This window comes from Argopecten irradians, chromosome 3 (genome assembly GCF_041381155.1).
Source record: "Argopecten irradians isolate NY chromosome 3, Ai_NY, whole genome shotgun sequence".
In the NCBI taxonomy this organism is placed as follows: domain Eukaryota; kingdom Metazoa; phylum Mollusca; class Bivalvia; order Pectinida; family Pectinidae; genus Argopecten; species Argopecten irradians.
In genome coordinates this window covers 25,774,024-25,795,871 of record NC_091136.1, presented here as the reverse complement: position 1 = coordinate 25,795,871, position 21,848 = coordinate 25,774,024, and the positions used below count along the sequence as shown (strand labels likewise).

General features: G+C 34.5%; 2 protein-coding genes across 4 annotated transcripts in view; one reads left to right on the top strand and one right to left on the bottom strand.

Moving 5' to 3' along the window:
- Positions 1 to 13,066, bottom strand: part of LOC138317991 (uncharacterized) — a 52,161-nt gene extending 39,095 nt beyond the window's left edge. The window contains exon 1 of the mRNA XM_069259997.1: positions 12,126 to 13,066. Coding sequence (XP_069116098.1) covers positions 12,126 to 12,309 — 184 coding nt within the window. The 5' untranslated portion in view covers positions 12,310 to 13,066. The remainder of the gene's footprint in view (positions 1 to 12,125) is intronic.
- Positions 12,474 to 21,472, top strand: LOC138317993 (nuclear nucleic acid-binding protein C1D-like). Of its 3 annotated transcripts, none has more exons than XM_069259999.1 (6): positions 12,474 to 12,568; positions 17,114 to 17,263; positions 18,120 to 18,186; positions 18,562 to 18,617; positions 19,007 to 19,166; positions 21,000 to 21,472. In XM_069259999.1, exons 1-6 carry the CDS (start codon positions 12,509 to 12,511, stop codon positions 21,185 to 21,187), a joined length of 681 nt encoding a protein of 226 aa, XP_069116100.1. In that variant the 5' UTR covers positions 12,474 to 12,508; the 3' UTR covers positions 21,188 to 21,472. The 3 variants fall into 3 exon arrangements, with proteins under 3 accessions (XP_069116100.1, XP_069116102.1, XP_069116103.1); XM_069260001.1 differs by lacking the exon at positions 12,474 to 12,568 and adding an exon at positions 16,632 to 16,765 and having other exon boundaries at positions 21,000 to 21,465; XM_069260002.1 differs by lacking the exon at positions 12,474 to 12,568 and adding an exon at positions 16,659 to 16,765 and having other exon boundaries at positions 17,099 to 17,263; positions 21,000 to 21,469.
- The last annotated feature ends 376 nt before the right edge of the window (positions 21,473 to 21,848 follow it).

Here is a 21,848-nt window from a genome sequence, read left to right as displayed (position 1 = left end):
TAATGTAGACATGTATATATTAATATATTAAAGGGACATGAACCTTAAATAAGTTGTTCTGTATGCTTAGATATGGTTTTCAGATGTTTATTGAATATCTTATTACAATGATTGGTGTTCTAAAACGACAGGAAAACGTGGGGAATACCTACCTCAAAAATGATAAAAATAGACCGTCATATTCTATTTTTGGAACACAAAACGAAAGCTGGCCAAAAGCAAGGTTATAATGAATAAAAAACTTGCTGACATGACAAGGGATAAAGTTTTCCACATTTTAAGATTATTTTCTGATTTACGATGGTAGACAAATGAAACAGTGAAATATTGAGAAAAGCGATCCATTTATATCTACTTACTTTCCAAATTGGTTCACCCATTCATTATTTACGTACCTTAATAGCCAGATCACTGAAAATTTAAAACCACTAAAATTTAATTTTCTTGTTTTTACTTAAAATTGCAAAAAAAATTTCCCACAAATTAATTTTAAACTGGCTATACGGTATATTGCAAAGTGTAATGTATACATGTATATATATATATATATATATATATTTAATATCATTATTTCCCAATGAGGTCAAGAATCATATTTATGGTTAATTTTAGCTTATTATGGACTTCTATAACCCACATTTGCTGAGTAGTAAAAGTTAATATTTCCCTCAGGCAAAAGGCGGTACATTTCATACCGACTTTTATAAAGTCATGTGCCTCTTTAATATGATAAATCCGTCCATTATCCGACTTTATACCATAAACCAACATTGGGCTGGCATACTGCCCAAGTGTTAGTCTATAGTACTTAAATACATAACGTAACAGTTCATCGTCACTTAATTCAGATGAACGGGAATAACATAAAAACTCACTTCCATAAATAAATAATGTCTTTGTGGTTATTTTTTTAGTGAATTCAATGTACGATCCTCCATGCATGTAATTAGACGGCCATTAAAGATTTGTTTCAACCTGTTTTATGTGTGAAATAAATATTAATGACGTCTTACAACAGATCTGAGGACACTAGTTCTCCTGAGGAGCACAAGGAATTCCTGACATGCATAAGCTATGTTATGTGTATTAAATACAGACCCAAAACAAGCTTTAAGCCTGTTATACACATGTTATACAAGTTATATACCTGGTACAGAGGCTGGCAATAAATACAGACCCAGATCAAGCCTGTTAGGGACCATATACCTGCTACAGAGGCTAGCTAGGATTTTGTCGACATAAATTTTAAAAGGCACAAGGTGTAAAGAATTCACACTACCTTAATATCCTCCTAACATGTACTAAGTACATTAACAACAAGAGGGTATAGGGTTTCATCACCAAACATTCTGCTCCTGTAATGATATTAATTTAACACATTCTATAGGTCTCTAACTTGCGTGACTTGGACAAATTTTGTCACCAGACTGACCCCACCATTAAGATACTGCACGCTCCACCTCAGAATTGGGCAGGACCCATCCCTCGGAAGTGAAGGTTAAAGCCACGAGCTTTGTACTCCTGTCAACTGCCAGAGACCGATACCATTGTGTATGGTTCTTATTAGAAACCTGTGGCGCCAATCCTGCAAGTATTACAGGTTTTCTTTCAAAATAAATTGGATGGATTAGTAGATGAGTTGAAGTTCAATGATTGTATTGTCCATTACTCAGGTTCAAGTGCTGAAGGTCAAGGCAGATGAGGTGAAGGTCATATCAATAACAGTCCCATTATCTTTAGGGCAAGGATCATCTAGGCCTATATGATTCTAATTTAGCAAGTCCAGAACACCAATTTTCAAATTTTGATGATTCCCTGCACAAAGAAATATAATGATTCTTATTTAGCAAGTCCAGAACACCAATTTTCAAATTTTGATGAGTCCCTGCACAAAGAAATATAATGATTCTTATTTAGCAAGTCCAGAACACTAATTTTCAAATTTTGATGAGTCCCTGCACAAAGAAATATAATGATTCTTATCTAGCAAGTCCAGATCACCAATTTTCAAATTTTGATGAGTCCCTGTACAAAGAAATAGAAAGTGTTCTAAAAATTTTGGTGAGTCCCACAGGAAAATCACAAGTATTGGACTCATCTAAGGGAGTCCCATAAATCACTGAAATTATATGAAGTGGTCTTGATTTCATTTTCTATGACATGTTCCGGCCTAGAGCCTAGTGTACAAATCATGAAATACAGACAACAGCTAAAAACCTTTACAAACATATAAAGCCATAGGAATTAATCCCACTAAAGTTTCAGTTGGTATTCTATCATATCTTATATATATCTAAATGAATAACTATAAATATTTGGACAAAAGCTTGTTTTTTTTCTTAGCATGAATTAAGATTAATTGATCTATCAAGTTTTTCGGATTTAGTCTTTAAGACTTAAATGGATAGATAAATACTAGTGTACTAATATAAAACAACTGTGAGTTTGATTAACAAAAACATTATACTGGTAAAGGATTTATTACTATAAGTAAAGAATCCTTAACATCCATGGCAATTATGTTTCTTTTTAGGCAAACAAATTGACAATTACTGAAAAACAAGATAATTCAAATAGCACACAATTTATTTTAGTGCTTTCAGCACAGATCTGTTAGCACTAAATTAAAAAGTACATAAAATTATTTATGCTTAATAAACATATTAATTTCAAACTATGAATAAAGCGTTTTGATTGATAAATTTTTGATAACATATATAAATTTTAGCCTTCAAATCTGAATATACGGCCAGCCCCCTTGGGGGCCACTGCCACAGACAGTTGTAAATAAACTCACCTGAATAATTGATCACTACAGAATGAAATTGTCTATCTCATTATAATACAGACACACTTTCCAAATATCAATAATGTGCAACTCAACTAAGAATCGGGAGCTTGTCGTTTAAAGTCAGTAATGTTTACAATACCACAGTTGACCTTGAACAACCATATCAGTGCTTAGCATGCTGGTAAGTACGAATTCCCTCTCTACACTAATAATGTGTACCATATTCAACCAAAAAAGTGCCCCTGTCCCTATCATCACTCTCCCTTCCCCCTTTTTGAGCCTGCCTCCATTTCAGTTAGGTTGACTTAAATACAGACTGACACTAAGAAAACCATGTAGATTTCTCTACTTGATTTCTTTTGTAATTTGATTAACAGCTTACTTTTTAATTTAATATTTTTGTGAAATATTAGCCCAAATTTGGTCCTATTAAGGGCCCATCATTTTTCTATTTTTTAACCGCACTGGACACTTATTGGTCAAATACGGTAGTGTCTATAAAGTGTTTTTTTGTGGACATGGGCTTAATTATTAATGGTGATGCAGCAATGTATATGCAACTATATTTACTAAATGTGTCAGCTTAGCTTGTTTATTGTCAGAAGAATGTTGATAAAAATATTTTGACAGATTACTTTCATTTTCATTGTTAATTGAAATTAACTTTATGTTTTAATGCTAATATGACTTCCGGCTAAATCTATTAACAAGTCTAAATCTTTTTGCCCATTGTGTCATATTGTCATCTACTTCCCTATTATTATAGCTTTCAAACAGCAATAGATGACAGGAAGTGAACATCTAAACTAAACTGTCACTTAGCTTTATTTAGCCAAAGGGACGTCTCCAGCGGAGCTGGAAGGGCTTATGACAAATCGTTCCTGCCATTATGATGGCTTGTTGACCAGACCATGTAACATATGTTTTTGACTGTCTACATTGTGAGGAGTGTCAAGTGTCTCTGCCTAATTAGAGTATACTGTCAATGCATTAATTTTAGTGTGCAGAAAATTTAGCTTTCGTATTTCGATGCAAATTCAAAAAATATGCAAAATAATGAATTTGGCCATCAATGCCATATAGGACAAAGAGTATTAATAGCATATGATGAGAGCGTAGTTAATTACTTAACATAAAACTACTACTACAGTACAATGTCTACAAGACATATACTTAAATGTCATTCCCGCTCTCCACATGAAACAAAATGGGAAAGGACACACAGCTCAGAAACAGGACTGTATGAGACAGAACAGGACAAGATAGGAGAGGACAGTTTGAACTGAGGACGAGCCAGGACAGATATGGGCAACAATAAATGCCTGCACATCTGATGGAAGGGGAGTACTGGGGATAGAGGCATAACAATGGGAGGGCTGCAAACACTGAATGGGAAAATAAGTATATCTTATATAAGTGTGCTGCAACACTGACCTGTGACCTTATAGATATAAGGTGTCTATACGTGTGATACTACCCCTCCTATACACAAAAGGTACACGTTATGAACCCTCCCCAGTTTGGAATGTGGCCCTTGCCCATTATCCAATCAAAATTAATCCCCTAGAAAGAAAACTTGAGACTTAAGTTACACAGCGATTAAACAAACTCCAAGTCCTTATCTCGGTAAATATAAGACATTAAGAATTGAGCTACTTATGGAAGCTATTTTCACAGAAAGACTTCCGTAGCTGCCGACCCTGGTACGTGAAGGTGGTAAGAGGATCGGAGTAGAATCCTCGGGTGTGTACCCGCTATAACCTATGGTCAGTATCAGCATGCCTATGTGACCTGGACGCTAGACAATGTTTGAGTTTGTTTGTGTGGTCAGTGAAAACCTCTAACTATATTATGTATGGAATTTCCACCAAAATAAGAATGAAGATTTACATGTAGATTTATGATATTCAATGAAATTCTGTTTTAGTTTCAATTTTACAAGACCCAAGATAATTTTGGGGTTGGTTTGTAAAGTCATTAAAACCTCTTACAGTATTGGGTGTTGAATTTCTTCCAAAATAAAATTGAAGATTTACATGTAGATTTAAACTATGATAGCTTCAAATATTTCAATAAAATTCTGTTTTAGTTCCAATTTTACACACACAAGAAAAACAAAAGAAATTTTTTTTAATAAAATTTACTTTTTTTACCTTTGAAATCGACATTTGCAATTTTTATTTTGGTAATTCTTTATACATGTTATATAGACAATTCCAGATCACCTTTATCCTATATATATCGACTGTGTACCCAGTATATAAATATACACTTGTTGAATCTACAGGAGTTGTTGCTACCCGATGTATGTTGTACATTTAGTAACATTATAAGGTGCAGCTATATCTAATGCTCTGATCATACATCAACTGTATGTGTGAAGGCTATGGGTCCATTATGCTATGTGTGTTAATATATTCTACGAGGACACTCTGTCCCTTACCTGACAGCTATAAGACATTCACTCACAGGTGTGGAATACCTGTCGTAGTAAACCACATGCTACCTGCGTGTAATACCAATTTCACAGATGTATATAGGTCTGAAATACACAAACACCTACCTCGAGGATATACAAATGGTTTCTAATGCTAATATTCAATACGACTCGATAATTTACATTTAAAATACATGAACGACTGCATCAACCAACTCCATTTACTTTATGCAAAGGCAAATCACATTTATTTTTTGAACTCATGTGATTTAGAAATCATATACTACATTAAATACATTGTAAACATTGAATTTGCATTCCTTTTCAATAATTTATAAAGCAGAAAACTAAGTTACATATTTTAAATTGGTTTGGTTTGATTAGTTTAACATCCTATGGACAGCCAAAGTTATTTTGTTAAGGACGTGCCAGATTTATAATTTATATGGTTCACAAAAGCTCGAGAACCCAGGCAAAAACCATGACCAGTGGTCAGTACCTGGCAACTGCCCCATATGGGACTAAAACTGTGGTAATATGTTGGGACATCTTTTAAAACCACTAGTACCTGACCACTGTGGCCCTTCTCTGAAATAGATAAATCTAAATTGAAATGGTGTCATAGTAGCTGTAAAAATGGCTGATCGTGAGTACTCATTGGTATTTAGGTTTTTAGTGGTACAGCTTCTAGTGATTCTTTTAGACTATTATTATCCAGGAGACACCAGGCTGATTCTGAACAATGATTAGAAACTCTATTACAATTCTTGACTTCTTGACCCCAATATACAACAAGAACAGTTTGAGAGTTAATGTGGCGTCAAAAATAACATTAATTTTAAAATAGGTGTAACCTACAGTGACCTTGAGCTATTCAAAATCACTTGAAGCATGCTTTGTGAAAAATGGAGTCTCAGATATGTTAAATTTGGGAATGCGTTGCATGTCAAGTGTTAATTTTACTTCCGAAAAATTGAATGTGATTGTGAATGACGAGTGATGGTCATCTGGTGCCACCTGACTGTCGGACACCATTGAAGCGTGTCGGTCTATCGAATTCATCCACCTCACAACATTTCTATCTGATCCACATTTTTAACTGGACTATAGTTTAATCCCTCTCAATCATTTCTGAAGATCCTTAAAATTCCTGACCCAAATTCACCTACCTCAGCAGTTGGGAGTCTTGACATAAACCAGCCTAGCTATATATATTTTTTCATATCCATTTTAGTTCTATTTTTTATTACCTATGTATTGTTGCTGATGTCACATCCCTCTATCACACCCCCTCCCCAGCCCTCCGATCACAATCCCAAACACACCTCATCCCAAGACATCCCACCGATACTTACCAAGCCAGCAATATTGACACTTACAGTCCTAACCCCCTTACTACATATACATATTAGATAAGATCTTTGATCTTTAAGCAATAGATACAAGTATAAATATATCTATTGGAAATTTCACCCTACTCTCGCCTCGAACCCAATGTCCCCCTCGACACTCAATGATCCAATCAAGAGTTCTATTTTCAACATATATGTCACCCCACACCCTCCTCTCCTCACCCACATCTGCGGGAACATATGCCCCCTGCCCCTCCCTCTTACACACACCTCTGCGGGAACACATGCCCCCTGCCCCTCCCTCCATCCCACACAATTCCCCTTAACAGTGTCCCCGTAATCAATCTGGGCTGTCCACACCTACAGACTACCAAATATTTGAGGGTCAGTCACAACACCGCTGGTATTGTTAGGCGTGTGTCAGGCGGGTCTGTCCATAGATAAGGTCACAGTGTCACGAAGACACTTTACTTATATAAGATGGCCAGGTATACCTGTACAGGTGTGATGAATGGGGAGAGGGGACTTGCTGACAGGACTTCAGTGGCTCTGGAATGTTGGTCACGCTTGAAAAGTTTTCTCTTTCCTCTTTGATCTTGTACAACCTCCTGCTTATAAATCATCCAAAAATAACGCTGGTGACATGCCGTCGGAGCCCTGTAGGTAGGAAAGCTGTGACGTTCTGTGTCATTATCACAATAAGTAGACAGAATATACCTATCAAATATCCCGCAGCAATACACTACACAACTCCATTCATTGTTTCTCAAACAAAAAACAAAAAAACGAACAAAAACTGTCACGGCCATAATGTCAATTTCTAGACTTGTTTGTTTACCTAAAATGCTTCTCTGAAAAAATAACTATATTGGCTATTAAAAAAATCACCTGAAATACTCATAATGTACAAATGTATAAACTTTCCGTACTACATATTTCGGTCACATATTTATCTACTACACGTAATAAATCACAGATTCACTGATATACACCAGCTGTGCATATTTGAAGATAACTCCCCCAAGATGCATTTTATTTCTAAACTGTATATTTCCATTGTATATTTTCAATTTGAAAATTAACACAATTTTAATTTCAAAAGATACCAAAAATATATTAACAAATAAAAATGTTGCATTTACGACTTGAATAGCATAAATGGTTAATCAATTAATTATTGTTTCACAGATTAACTTTTTGTGACCACAATGTCTCCCAAATTCACAAAAACATCTTTCTCACGAAAGTTACCAGCTATTTGATAGTAACATAAGCTCAGCTACTATATTTAGTGATTTTAGGATAATATACAGTATCATCGATAAATAAATGCTGATGTCATTAAAGAATGTACGATATATCCTCTGGTATTTCCCTAACCTTTCATACATTTATCCAGGTGTAATAAGAAGATCATATAGATAGCATTGTATGATTATCTCCTATAAATCCAGCCCTTTCTGTCCCGACGACAAACATGTATGGAAATTAAATGTTTCTGCCTTGGGTGTTGAAAACCGGCTATCGAAAATCTTGCCGAATCAGGCTATCAAATATTTTGAATCTCTCCTATACACATCTGAACAATGGACACTGATATTCCCAATAGTTAAACCTATATATAGGTGTCGTTACACAAGTATTTAAACTCATGAGTTCAAGTATATCTTCTCCACCATCAACTGTTAATTGAATGCCGACATGTGAAAAACGCAATTTAAACAGAAATCACTCGACAGTGATATTCATTTGAACACTTAAATCTGAAAAAGTGAGGTAATAAAAGTTTTACTTGACAAAGGTACTAACAGCCAAAAACTTGTTTGTTAAATTTTGTAATTGTTTTTAAGGTCGTCTGTGTTCAGGTGTTTATTATACTTCTAAGGACTGGAGGTACATATAAATTAAGTTGCCTGTGAATTTTTCATTTATTTTAGGTCAGACAATAGCAGTACGTGTTAATTCTAGAGGAATTCTCAAGGAACCTCAATTTCGTTTTGCTCCCTGTCTCTCTATCCGTTTAGTTTGGTTTGATAAATGACCCGTTAATTAACAGCCAGGGCCATTACGGACATGCCAGGTTTATAGATGGAGAAAAGCCAAAGTACACAGAAAAAAACTCATCAACCAGTTCAGTCAATATAATAATATACCTGGCAAACTGCCCTACATGGGATTCGAACTTGTGACCCAGAGGTAGAAAGCTTGTGGTAATGTGTCGAGACATCTTAACCACTCTGCCACCATGGCTCCTTGCCCTTTTATACACTAGCTGTACATATTTATAAGTTTGTCTACATTACATATATATGTAGAAATAGATTTTTACAATTAAAAATTTATAATTAAAAAATTTCTGAAGAATAAAACACTTTTATTACTACCGTATTCGACCCAATAAGCGCCCATGTCCTTATAAGCGCCCCTCCCCCTTTTTGAGACTTTCAATTTCAATATATATAAAGACCAAGACTACACAAAACTGTATAGATTTGCAATAATTTCATCTTATCAAGCACCTTTTCATTTTTTCAATTTTTTAAATGCCCCGGGCGCTTATATAATTATTTGGTCAAATCTGGTATATCTAAATCAGCATAAAGCTGAAGTGACCAATTCAAAGTAAAAACAAATGAAAGATTTTGATATCCTTCTGAAGTCACATACTCGGCACTGAGCTTGTTAGTCATGAATAAAAATACAGATATCAAAAGTCAAAGGATCAAGGAAAATATGAATAATAAATCAATATTTATTTATGTTTTTGCCAGAAGTCCTATGCAGTTTATCCATAATCTCACAGATTTGAATTATAAAACTGCCTGGAGTTTGATAACACGAACCACACGGAGATAAACACCACTTCTAGTTTGATCATAAGACCAGCCCGGAGGCGTGGGATTATTGACAAACAAAAATAAATATGTCACACGTTCCAACCTGTCATAACTCTATAACATTTACTTGTGACAGTAAAATCAATGGTTGTTTAGGAGCCTATGTGTAACACTGTTTTGTGTTACGTCATTGGTATGCCCAATGATTTCACCCTTGTGTAAATAATTTGTGGAGGTATTTATCTAAACCCTTAATAGGTTTGATTTGTATACATGTACACAGTTCCACATTACTCAACAAGTCAGCATGGCTGTATGGTATTTCCCTAGCTGAACCAAGAGCCTTTAAGTCCTATTGTTATGTGTAAATGAGACTATAAAGAAACACTAAATCAAGTCAACAAATGTCCCCTTTAATTACAATTCAGGTAAAAACCAGGTAGGGTCCAGCTGGAACACCTGAACAGGCCCACATTTTACGATGACCCTTATAATCATGTACAAATAAATTCAAACAATCCAAGATCAGTATTCTCTCTCACAAACCACTTATCTACCATAAAGGGCCATGATGACCCCCATTCAGGTTACAATATGTACTTATCAATTAGAAGTGATTATAAACATCAACTATTTGGTTTAATCAAATTGCCAATTCCTCAAATTACTTGAAATAAAATTTAAGACATGTGAAACGTCTTTTGATTTTGTGTGTACTATTTGAAGTGAAGCTGGTTTGTTTTGATGAGTAGGCAAAGCTGCGGAGTAGTAGATCTATCAATCTATAGTAAATTTGTGTATATATAGATATCTATTGAAAATCAATATCGTGTTATTATCATTATTGAATGGCGACCCCTCGTGTGTATTGTTAATTGCTAAGTATACTTACTACTAAGTAAATAGGTGTGTCCTTCACCTTTGTTTTTATGACACGGAAAGAAAGAATCGAGGTTGCTATATATATCTAAAAGAAAAATCTCATAGGATTTTTTTACTAATTCATTATTTAAATGATCATAATCTTCAGAAACTAACTAAAATCCACAATGATAAGAAGGCTAGTAACTTTATAGAAAAGAGATTGATTTTATTTCAATTGTAAGTTCTGTGTATTTGAATCCCAACTTTTTTTCCAATGGAATATATACCGTACCACATAATGAATCTTAATTAAAAGATCCATTGACCTGATTGTTATTTTTTTTAAATGGACATGCAGCTGCTATGAACACAATCTATGTCAATTTGATATTATTTTTCTCTTATTTCAATATGCACCTGCCTGTGAATATTGTTCATAAATATAATGTTTTATTTATAACTTTCATAAAACCATGAAATTATTAAAAGTGTTAGCCTGCCATTAAGACCAATTCGACAATTCCGGAAATAAGGACATTTACGGTACTGAAATGTCAGGTCATCAATTTCAATGCTAGGTCACCGATTTAAACAACTCCGATGAGAGGTTGATTATCCCCGTAGGTCAGAAGATAAATCAGATTTGAAGTCATTAAAAACCTGGCACTGTTTTTAAAATGTTTTAATTGGCACATAGCTGACATATATTGGGAATCATTGATATACAGAGCAGCCTTGAGTGAAGTTTTAACCTATAACAGCCAGAGGCGAACTTTATTGTAGTTCTATGTAACAGAAAGGCGGTATATACACTTATGAATTGAATTAAATGTTAAGGATCTAGATCAACTGATAAAAAGCTACTGAATATTATTATTTTTGAATGATAGAAATTAGGCTTTTGTTTGCTATAAGATAAAATATGCAACCTCAAGTACCTTACAGATGAGATATATGAATACCAAACAAAAAAATATTTTTAATGTTTTGATGTGAAATCAAACATTTTTTCAATGGGCTTTATATATATTCAACTGATATACAATTGTACTACCTTAGTTATAATTAGCATTAATTAAGACATATTTATGTTGTGGGAAATTTTTAACATTGAAGAAATGGGATGGAAATTTGTAATTGATGATATTTCAACAAATTTGAAGATCAATATTTCTCAGCCCTAGAATTTCCATATACCCTGATAGAATCATTTTTAGAAACATTTCTAATCGTTCAAATTTGATAAGGTTTATATGGATTTTGACTGCTCGTTTTACCTGATGCTATCGTTTATATTACAGACAGGTGTGATATGCTATATCTCCCCACTTAGATAGACCATGGCTACATTAGATCAATAGTAAACTTTAATGTATAAACTCAACAGGACTACAACTTTTATGACACACATACAGAATATGATGATTCATTTACAATGCTGTTGAGTGTGAGATTGTGGTGGGGGGGGGGAGTAAAACATACCAAACTGTGCATTCTTTTTATTGATCTGCAAATTATGAGGTATTTTTTATAAGTACCTGGTATATTTGGGTGATTTTATTTGTTTTGTGATGGACACAAAAGTAATGTCAGGTAAGAGTCATATGAATGGGGTAGAATGCTTTGAAGCATTGCATAATTAGTCTACATAATTTCATTTGCATTGGATTTCGTTGTAAAGGTGCTTCGTTACCAACAAAATGTTTTGGGGGATAAAGTTGAATTACTGGCCATTATGCCTATAGAAATGCATGCAGAATTATGACACATATGTGACAAGTTCCAGTATAGAACAGGTGAACAATTATGACACATAGAGAATTACATAACACATGTACACTTACCTCGTCGGCGCCTCCACACGAGAAATGCAATAATTCCCAACACTAAGAACACGACTGCGAGTGTACTGAAGACACTGGCTACAACGACCACGGCAGTACTGGGCCCCTCACACTGGGCCGAGACCCCCGCCACACCTGTCGCTAATATCAACAGCCACAGCATCCCCACTCTCCCCTCGCGCATCTCGCCAAGTCCCGGGGGTCACAAAGACTCTAAAACACTAGTTCCAATACGAACTCGTCCCAAGAAGTTTGCACGTAAAGCTGCAGAGTATGGTTTATACGTATGAGATAATATGTAGATTACTACATAGATATTATATGTAGCATTTCTTATTACTCGTTGTCTCTATTTCTAGTGACGATAAATAAAACCACAGGTAATGCTGGCCACATATCACATAGGAGGGTTCGAACACCTGATAAAATCCATGTTTGTACAGGTATGTAAAAGTACTTTATATCGCTAATTACGAGACAATACTGCCCATTCACAATAAAACATCCAGTGTACAATATCCCTAGCTGTCATACAGTTTAAACGACAATTTCTTTAAAACTTTTCAAGTGGACATCTCCTAGTGATAGTTACACAAGAAAGCGACAGGTAGGCACTTCCCTGTGTTATCCGACAGGTGAGAACTCACTGTCCAGGTATTGTTAGTTGGGTGTCACTAGTTTCCGAGTATATGCCGTGCTCCCTTCTACACACCTTTACCTGAACACACAGGGACGAAATCGTATATGATCGCGATTCAGTCGGGCGCGGGCTTACAGCGTTCGGCACAATAATCAGTGGAATGCGTGGACTGTCGTCATGCTTGAGTGAACATGTTTTACGGTACACGACTGACAGCGAACTTGACATAACCAGATTGGTATCGAGAAACACAACACTCCTTAATTCACTGTCCATATAGATCCCCTTATATGAACTAAATAATTGAAATTCTTTGATTTCTCGGCAGACAAAAAATGAAAACAAGTTGAGAGTCGCTGGACGGCCCCGGTTGTATATAGATCGAGATTGTGTATTCCACCGAATATATCTCTAGCGTACCTGTCAGTTGGCCACCAAGTCAATATTGATTCTAGCGGAAAAGTAGAAATAACAGCCCCACCTGTGTATCTCAACCTTACATGCATCGTAACAATGAACTTGTCAATATACGGACAAAGTGATACATCTCTTTGCGGACAAACACATTCACATCAATTGATTTTCACTTTTCAAATATTTCCATCTCTTCACCGTGATTTTATTTGTTTGTCTAGCGATTTGTTATGAGTTTCACGTCCATTAAGTCACACTAGCTCAAGAAGTTATGCGACACTTTCACCTCGTTGTACCGGTACGCTGTCTATTGCAGTGAAAAGCTGCAATGGTTTAATTACAAAGAATGTTATTTTAACTTTATTGTCACAAGACTAAGCGTTTCTGTTTACTGAAAAAGACGTCGATGTCCAGAATGAAATGCAGTTAGCACTCGATAACTTCATCAGCAGCATAAGTTACATAGATCTAGAATAAATGCATTCTTCTCAATTTTCGTCTTCATTCAATATACTCATCCTTTCCCTGAGAACATGTATACGTAAATATGTTCCGAAGCATAATATTTTGTCAATAACAACTCAAACCCTTGATCTTACCAATTGTACATTTTAAGGGTTTATGTATTAAGTTCAATTATACATTTTTGGAACCTTTCTAATAAACAATTGTCATTTTTGGATTATAATTTTTTCTTTCTTTTGGCAATCAAGTATAAAATATGACGGAATCTGCCTCCGAGATACCTCGCATTGAGAATTATGTTGTTAGAAAAATGGTGGTTAATAAAATTGGAAATAAAAGTTGTTTTAAATCAATTGAATATGCATGTGCAGATGGTAGATTTTTTTGTCGCGATAATAGTTTAACTCGAGAACAAAGTTTATTGTATTCAAATTAAGTAATAATTAGTTTCCTTGATATCATGCTCCTATAAGACTACATTTTACATATAAAATATTGACGATTTCATTGCTTGTCAAAACTTGCAGATTTTACTTGTGTTTTGTAACCTTGACATTGAACTCAAGGTCAAGAATCAAATTGGTATTTCCCCGATAATTTATTACCGAGCGTTTCAAGTTAGGCTGTTCGAATCACACGTGTATTTCATATATACATTTGTAAACTTGAACTCAAGTTCAAGAGTCAAATTGGTGCAATTTCCCTGCGCAAATGAAAAATCGATTACATGCAGTGCATATTCAGCCTTGATCGAAAAGAATACAGTCTTAAATAGCACGGTGATGTAAATGGGAAAGCCATCCACGTTTAGTTTTTAATACACGAAAGATAAATGGAATTTTATTCGACGAAAGTTTTTTGTTGTTTGGATAATACAGATGGATCGGGCGACAAGAACACATGTTCATCCCCACTCGCCGTGCCTCGTGCGTAATCAGCGCAAATTCGGAACCAATGAATTAGCCTATAGATAAAAAAATACTTGCTGAAAAGACCTGGTGACAGAATCGATATAAAACGTTTAAAGATGCTCCAACGCCGACAGAGCTTAAACGATAGTCATCTTTTGATCAATAATTGGCGTTTAATTGTGTATATATGTCTAATTAACACACACAAAAAAATATTGAAATACAATTTATTTTGATTTTGGTGCATGTTTAACCAGTACTTCATTCCAGATAGGAAATAGTGCCACGGATTTTTTCGGGATGTAATTTATTATTTTTGGTATTTTATCTTGGAAGTAAAATTAGTAACTCAAACTTTTCATTGGTGGTAATGGTGTAAAGTAACTACCTTTTGTAATTGAAGAAAAGTACTTAATCGTCGGCTTATGTTTTTGACAAAGAAAAATACCATTTGTCAGCGGTGGAGCATCTTAGAAATTCTCTAAAACAATGAAATACATGACAAAAGTCAGTTCAACTGCTAAATTATCTCTCATCCAGAGGGTCTCACCTGTAAAAATCATGAACGAATCTTAGATTGAGTTCCACTGTATATTGATAATATCATAGTGAAATTAAGACTCGGTTTTAACTAAACTTGAAACTGCACCAAGTAAAATATATACAAAGTCATTAAAGCCAATTTCCATCCGAGATCAAGGTGGGAGTTGGAACATTACTAAAAACAAGGACGTTGATGATAAATCCTTGAAAAAGTAGATCAGTATGCACCGTCTGAATTAGTCAAACTGCCCATAGAGACCCGAGAATAGAGAAAGTGTGCAATTGAGGGGAGATAACCCTTTTCAGTGGTACGACTCAATCATATCGGACTTCGCACACATGATAATGCTAATCAATACGGTATGTACTGTACATACTTAGGTTACAGGTTACACAGGGATCTGAAAACTAGTTAGAGTTTATATAATTATGGACCCACCAGAATGCCCCAAGACCATTTTTTTGACGTTTAAAAGGTTTAGGAAAAAAAATCGGTAAACGTAGAGAGCCGGGGAGCTTTCCACCCTTAACGTAAATATATAGTGTATAAACTGTTACTAATTCTCAGATCCCTGTGAAAGGTTACTATCTGGGGAGACGTTTGTCAGTGATAATTAATATCAATATCACGTGAATCGACAGATGAACGTATTTTGGCCGAAAAAACTGAAGCCATAGAAACAAAAGCTCTATACTTGATCAGAACTGAGGACAATTCCTAGACGCTCCTTACCTGATTGACTGAAAAGGTTAAATAACGAATTCAATGATTTTAAAACAAGCTTTATTAATTAATGTTACAAGCTATAAGATTATGGAATTGTCCATTTAGCGACTTGGACACATGTGCTTATGTATTTCCATAACTTTTTTGTCCTTTTTATCTATCTCTCGACTGTCTATCTTTTTTCTATTTTCATGTCCCTTTTATTTTCTGATATCAACCTGCAGGGGTGCTGGCGTGCTTTGGGTTCCTGCATTCTAGAGGATGTCTAGAAAAAGGTTTGAATGGCGCGAAATACGAGATTTTCTTAGCTATGTGGAAATGATCCGGGTCAGCGTGCAATTAATGGTCTAAGTAAAATGGCATCAATAACATCAATCATTCTGAATGGGGAGTTGATTGGAATATCTTTTGTGATAAGCGTTGGTGTAAACTCAGAAAGCAATGCAATATGTGTGCTAACAAATGAAAACTTCATTGTACATGGAAAATACTTCACGTGAGAAATATAACTGCATACACATTTTCTCGAAATGAATATAGTCAATCCCATTCAATCGTTTAGAATTGAGGAGATCACAAAAAGAACCAGGGCCATTTTGGATTATGTTCGGCAGCCTAAAAAAAGACCCGATCTGGTGATTTTTTTTTTTTAGACAAGCCTTGGCAAAGTCCTCACAGGCCTGTATAAAAATCTGCAGGTACGTTATGATTTATATTCGAACAAAAAAACAAAAACAAAAAAATCAACAAATGGTCGGACCGGTTGTTTCGCATTTATAAACGAAAACTTTCAATAGATGTGCCAGGCCTATTGTGCCTTTTCCCAGGGGAGATAAGCATATCCGGTTATTCTTTTCCGGTAAAAACAACAACCATGCGTTGGAACGTGTTGATATGATACCTTAATTCGTAGACACAAGAAGTTGGACATATAAACGAGGTAGGTTTGGAGTCGTCATATAGCCAGAGAAAACATAATAAAGAGAGTATGGATACTACAAAGCAATTATTTCTTCACGCACATTATGTAAAATATAGATCGGTCTGTTACAAGTCCACGAGCCTAAAAAACCATTCAGTCATCATAGAACATAAATAAATGTGACTTGTGAAAATATTTGAGAAAAGTTCATTTTAAATCATCTTTATCTATATATATTTTTAGTAACAAATCTATACTCCAATTGGGGTATCAGTTTGCGTATAATACGTTAGTGGTTTTCCCCCCACCTGTTGAAAAAAGTGTGAACAGTAAGAGTTATAATATGTTTAGTGATTTCTATTCTAGATAAGAACCATGGCAGCATCTGAAGAGAATGAAAATGCTATACCATCAGAACTGAAGGAAAAATTAACCGCCTTTGACACCTCATTATCAGAGATGGAAACAGTTATCCGCCCCTGGCTGGAAGTACCAGAAAATGAGCTGCATGAAAAGGTAAATATGGGGTATCTAACACATAAAGGTAATATTAAAAATGATTCGTGGCCATGTGATAAAATGGCCAGTGAAGTTGTCATTGCTTTACATTGATCCTGAAATGAATACAATGTACATGAACCTATCCAAGTTATGCCTTCTGTTTTTAACTATTTAGGAGTATATATATCTAAATACACCAAGGCACATACATTACAACTGTGGATCGGGAAAATTGTGGATTTGCCAATCTCTCTAATCTATGTTTCTTTAGAGTTCAATTAAAAATAATAATAATAATAACACAACAACAGAAGAAGACTAAAAAAAAACTTTAAAACAATTTCAAATATTCGTTTGATATCATTTCTGTCTTCTTTGATGTGAAGATACTACACATTGCTACCAATTTGGATTTGTAAATTGCAATAATTCACACTATGAGTCAATTTAGAATATTGTCAGGCCCAGTTTCATGAACATTCCTTAACTTTAAGGGAGTCCTTAACTTAAATTTCCCCATAGAAAAGTATTACAGAAATTAAGGAAAAATCTCAAGTTAAGGAGACTCTTTTTAAATCTGTAATGCTTTTCTATGGAGAATTTTAAGTTAATGGATTCCTTAAAATATTAATATATATATATAAAAAAAAACACAACTATAAAACAGTTTTTTTCTCCCTAGCGCTTTCTCGGCTCATGCCGGTCTTCAGGGGTTTGAATTCAAACCCCTGAAGACCGGCATGAGCCGAGAAAGCGCTAGGGAGAAAAAACTGTTTTATAGTTGTGTTTTTTTTTATGTATATGGAAACCATCACATGGACACTGTTCTTTTTTATTTATATATATATGTTACCTATTTGGTTGATTGCAGTTATCTCCCCTTGACAAAGCAAAGTTGGATTTGGTTGGAGCTTACACAATTAATTCTCTTTTTTGGAGTGAGTACATTTCTTATCATCCTCATTAAATATGTTATTATCAGTATATATATTTAACACTTGGTTGCATTTAGGATGATGTCTAATACATTTTATCATACATTGATTAAGTTGATTAAGCTGCTAATCTTATTCTAAGACAACTGGTTGAATTTGTACCATTGACATAACTGAAGAAAATGGTCAGCTTCAATGCATACAGTCTGAAGTGCATTTTATTTATTATTTCTACCTTAATTTTAAAACATAACTCAGGTATCATACTATACACATATACAACAAGTACTGTGTAGTAAAAACACATGTACAAATGTATATGTAATAGACAAACAGAAATATAGCATGTATTTATAGATAACATGTATCTTTTCTCAGTGTACTTGAATGTATGTGGAGAAAAGCCCAAAGAACACGCAGTGAAGCAGGAACTGGTAAGTTATTAACACCATGGTTCTAGGTGTGAATTATCCTGGATATTTATTTATAACAATTATTCCATGGACAATGAATTGAAAAAAATGTTTTGGATGTGATGTTGAAATCAGTTTATCACTAGTTCCTGAAATTCCTGAATTACCTACAGATAATTACATGCTCTGTAATATCACATCACTTTTATACCATATATGGAAATATATAAAAAAAAACTATACCCGGTATATTTTCATTTTCAAAATAATCTGTTTTCATATACATATATGTGAAATACTAATTTAAAAAAAAACCCAGAGAATTTTAGCTGTACAATTTACCATAAATCAAATGACATTTTTGATATAAATTTTATTATTTATTAATATTTCTATTTACAAAAAAACAGGACCGCATCCGAAGCTATATGACAAGGGTGAAGGATGTGCAAGATAAACTTACAATAATGCCAAAAATTGACAAAGATGCTGCCAAACGTTTCCAGAGGAATGCCCTATGGCAAGCTGCCAAACAGGCAGCCGACAGTGTAGAAGGCTCAACCAGTATTGGTTAGTACTTTCTTATCAGGATATCTCTGATGACAGTTGAAAAAAGTTCAGGATCCCTCATCCCTTAAAAAATCCCAAAAAACTAAGATTGGTTTATGTAATTAAAACGTTTTTTGTAATTCTGTTTACAATCAAATGCATACAGCCTGCAAAACTCAAAACAATGAGAAATAGGTTAGGTACATAGAATATGTACAGGATTACATTGATGGTATATATAGGGATTGGATTTCGTTTTTATGTTAACCATGCTTGTATGGAGCAATTCCTCTAAGAATATATTCTATGGGGCGCGTCAGCGCCCCATATTGAATATATTCTTAGAGGAATTGCTCCATACAAGCATGGTTAACATAAAAACGAAATCCAATCCCTATATTTACACTCACACGACTTTTTATTTATATTTTATGCAATAAAATCGTCATTTGAAAGTGACGTAATTATTCAATAAAAGTCGGTCAAAAGTGGGAGGAGCTTACTCATTTGAACAGCGAATGGTGACGCTTCACGTAAGGTAGAATTATTCATCCGCGACGACAAAAAAGTTCAATATTTTAGTGTAAAATAAACATGACAAACAAAGTAAATTTCAGAGATAATTTTATTTAATCAGATCAGAACTTTAAATATATATTCAATTTTGCTAAAAGTTAATATATAGCGTAATAACATAAAGAATTTGTACACGGCCACATGTGTGAACTCGGTGACCGTTATTGTGCAGCGAGGCGAAGCTGACGCACGCTTACACACTTAAGTTTGCCGAAGTTGGCAAAACACCGATTTTCAAGTAGCTCAATGTGTTTGAGATGTCGTCTGACTTGGCGGTATTACATCCTTGGGAGCCATGTGATTATATAATCTACGCTTAGATCCATATCGCCATCGATAGATGAAACAAATTCACTTGTGTTCGATGGATACAATGTATTTGTGGTGACGCGGAACTGTCAACACGTGGATTATTAGCGGTGCATGTTTTATAATACACATGATTAAATACTCAAAAAAAACAAAGACAAGAGGATATGTTTATAACTGACCTCTATCAGAGGGTCTCACACCCGTCCACCCCAAAGGCTCAATCATAGGACGAACATAGGCACAGAGGTAATGTTTACATTTGACACCCATCATTTTTAACAAAAATGAAAGCACGTCGCCCCGGTCAGGATATTTTTTTTCCGTTTCTTTATACAATTGTTAATTTAAAAATTGTTTGAATCATATATAAATATAAAACATGTATATATTGTTTACATTTTTCCAAAATTCTATGAAAAACAACAATATACATGTAATGTTGCGTCAAAATGTAAACAAAGCCATGTGTTTCTTTTTAAAAAAAGTAGTCCTTTTACGTTGCACAGAACATTTCCTTACGCAAGTTCAAAGTTCAATGTTACCATGCAGTTATGGTAAACAAAATCGGCTAGTATTAGCGTATAGTGACCAAGCCTAGCAAGTGTAAATATAGGTATATGGCAAATAAGGCTACACTATGAATAAGCACATACAAAAATGTACATTTGTAAAAGGAGTGGGTCGGTTCGACTTGTACATACTGTTGAATACACTGTCTGTCACTCAGCTGACAGAGCATGCTTCTTTGGCAGTCGGTAGAGCTGTAGATTTTTACGTCGGGACCTGGGTTGGATTCCTGGTTGATGAGTTCAACAGGAATGTGTACATATTTCTCCCTGTTCTTATACATAGTGTAATAACATTTGCTGTTTACTAAAACATTGCCATTTAGCTGAATGTAAGTGTCTGATTTTGGTTCAGTGGTACAATGTAAATTTATACAGTGGTTGTTATTTTGTTTTTCAGGTGAGCAGAGTAAGAAAACTGCTTCCCCTGCTTCTTCTTCTTCTGATGTAATTATAGTATCAGGTCCCTCAGCCAAGAAAAGGAAACATGGTGATGATAAGGGGAGTGAAGGAATGGCAACAAGGGAAAGACAAGAGGAGAAACCAAGAAGGAAAAAGAAGAAAAAGAAAGACAAACATAACAACTGATTTATTGTGTGTATGTATGAGGTGAATGATGAGTTGGTGTATATGTATGGCTTACAAGGAAAATGAGTGCCAGGTTGATGTCAATAATTGTTTAAAAAGATTGACATAGAAGTGTTTTTATGTTTAAAATGTTTTTTTTCCCAACTTTGACATTAAAATATAATTTGACACAACATAAACCTGTTATCTTATTTATCAAAGGAATGCAGGATCATTATATTTTAGTTTATACATTTTAATGGAGAGACGGTTGAGAGAGGGGAGGTAATTCTGAGAACATAATTACACTGCTTTGGTATCCGATTGGATATTTTCAAAGAGTGTAGATTTATCTTCTCTTGGAGTAGTATTTTGATTAAATAAAATTCACACAAATATATTTGGGTTAAACTTTCATTTTATAGATGACATGATGATCAAGAGGAGACAACTCTGCACTATGCAGATGCACTCCAAGCCAATTTATTGTGACTGCGACATCATTTTGTATTTCCATGGCAAAGGACTTTTCTCACCACTTGACATTTCATGATCTTATATTTTTAATATACTTTGACTGTATCTGAAAATATTTCACTACAATTTATTTTCTTGATTTCCTATTGCCTTTGAAATATAAGTTGGTTTATAATGTGTTACTCTGTATCAATCAACACCAACT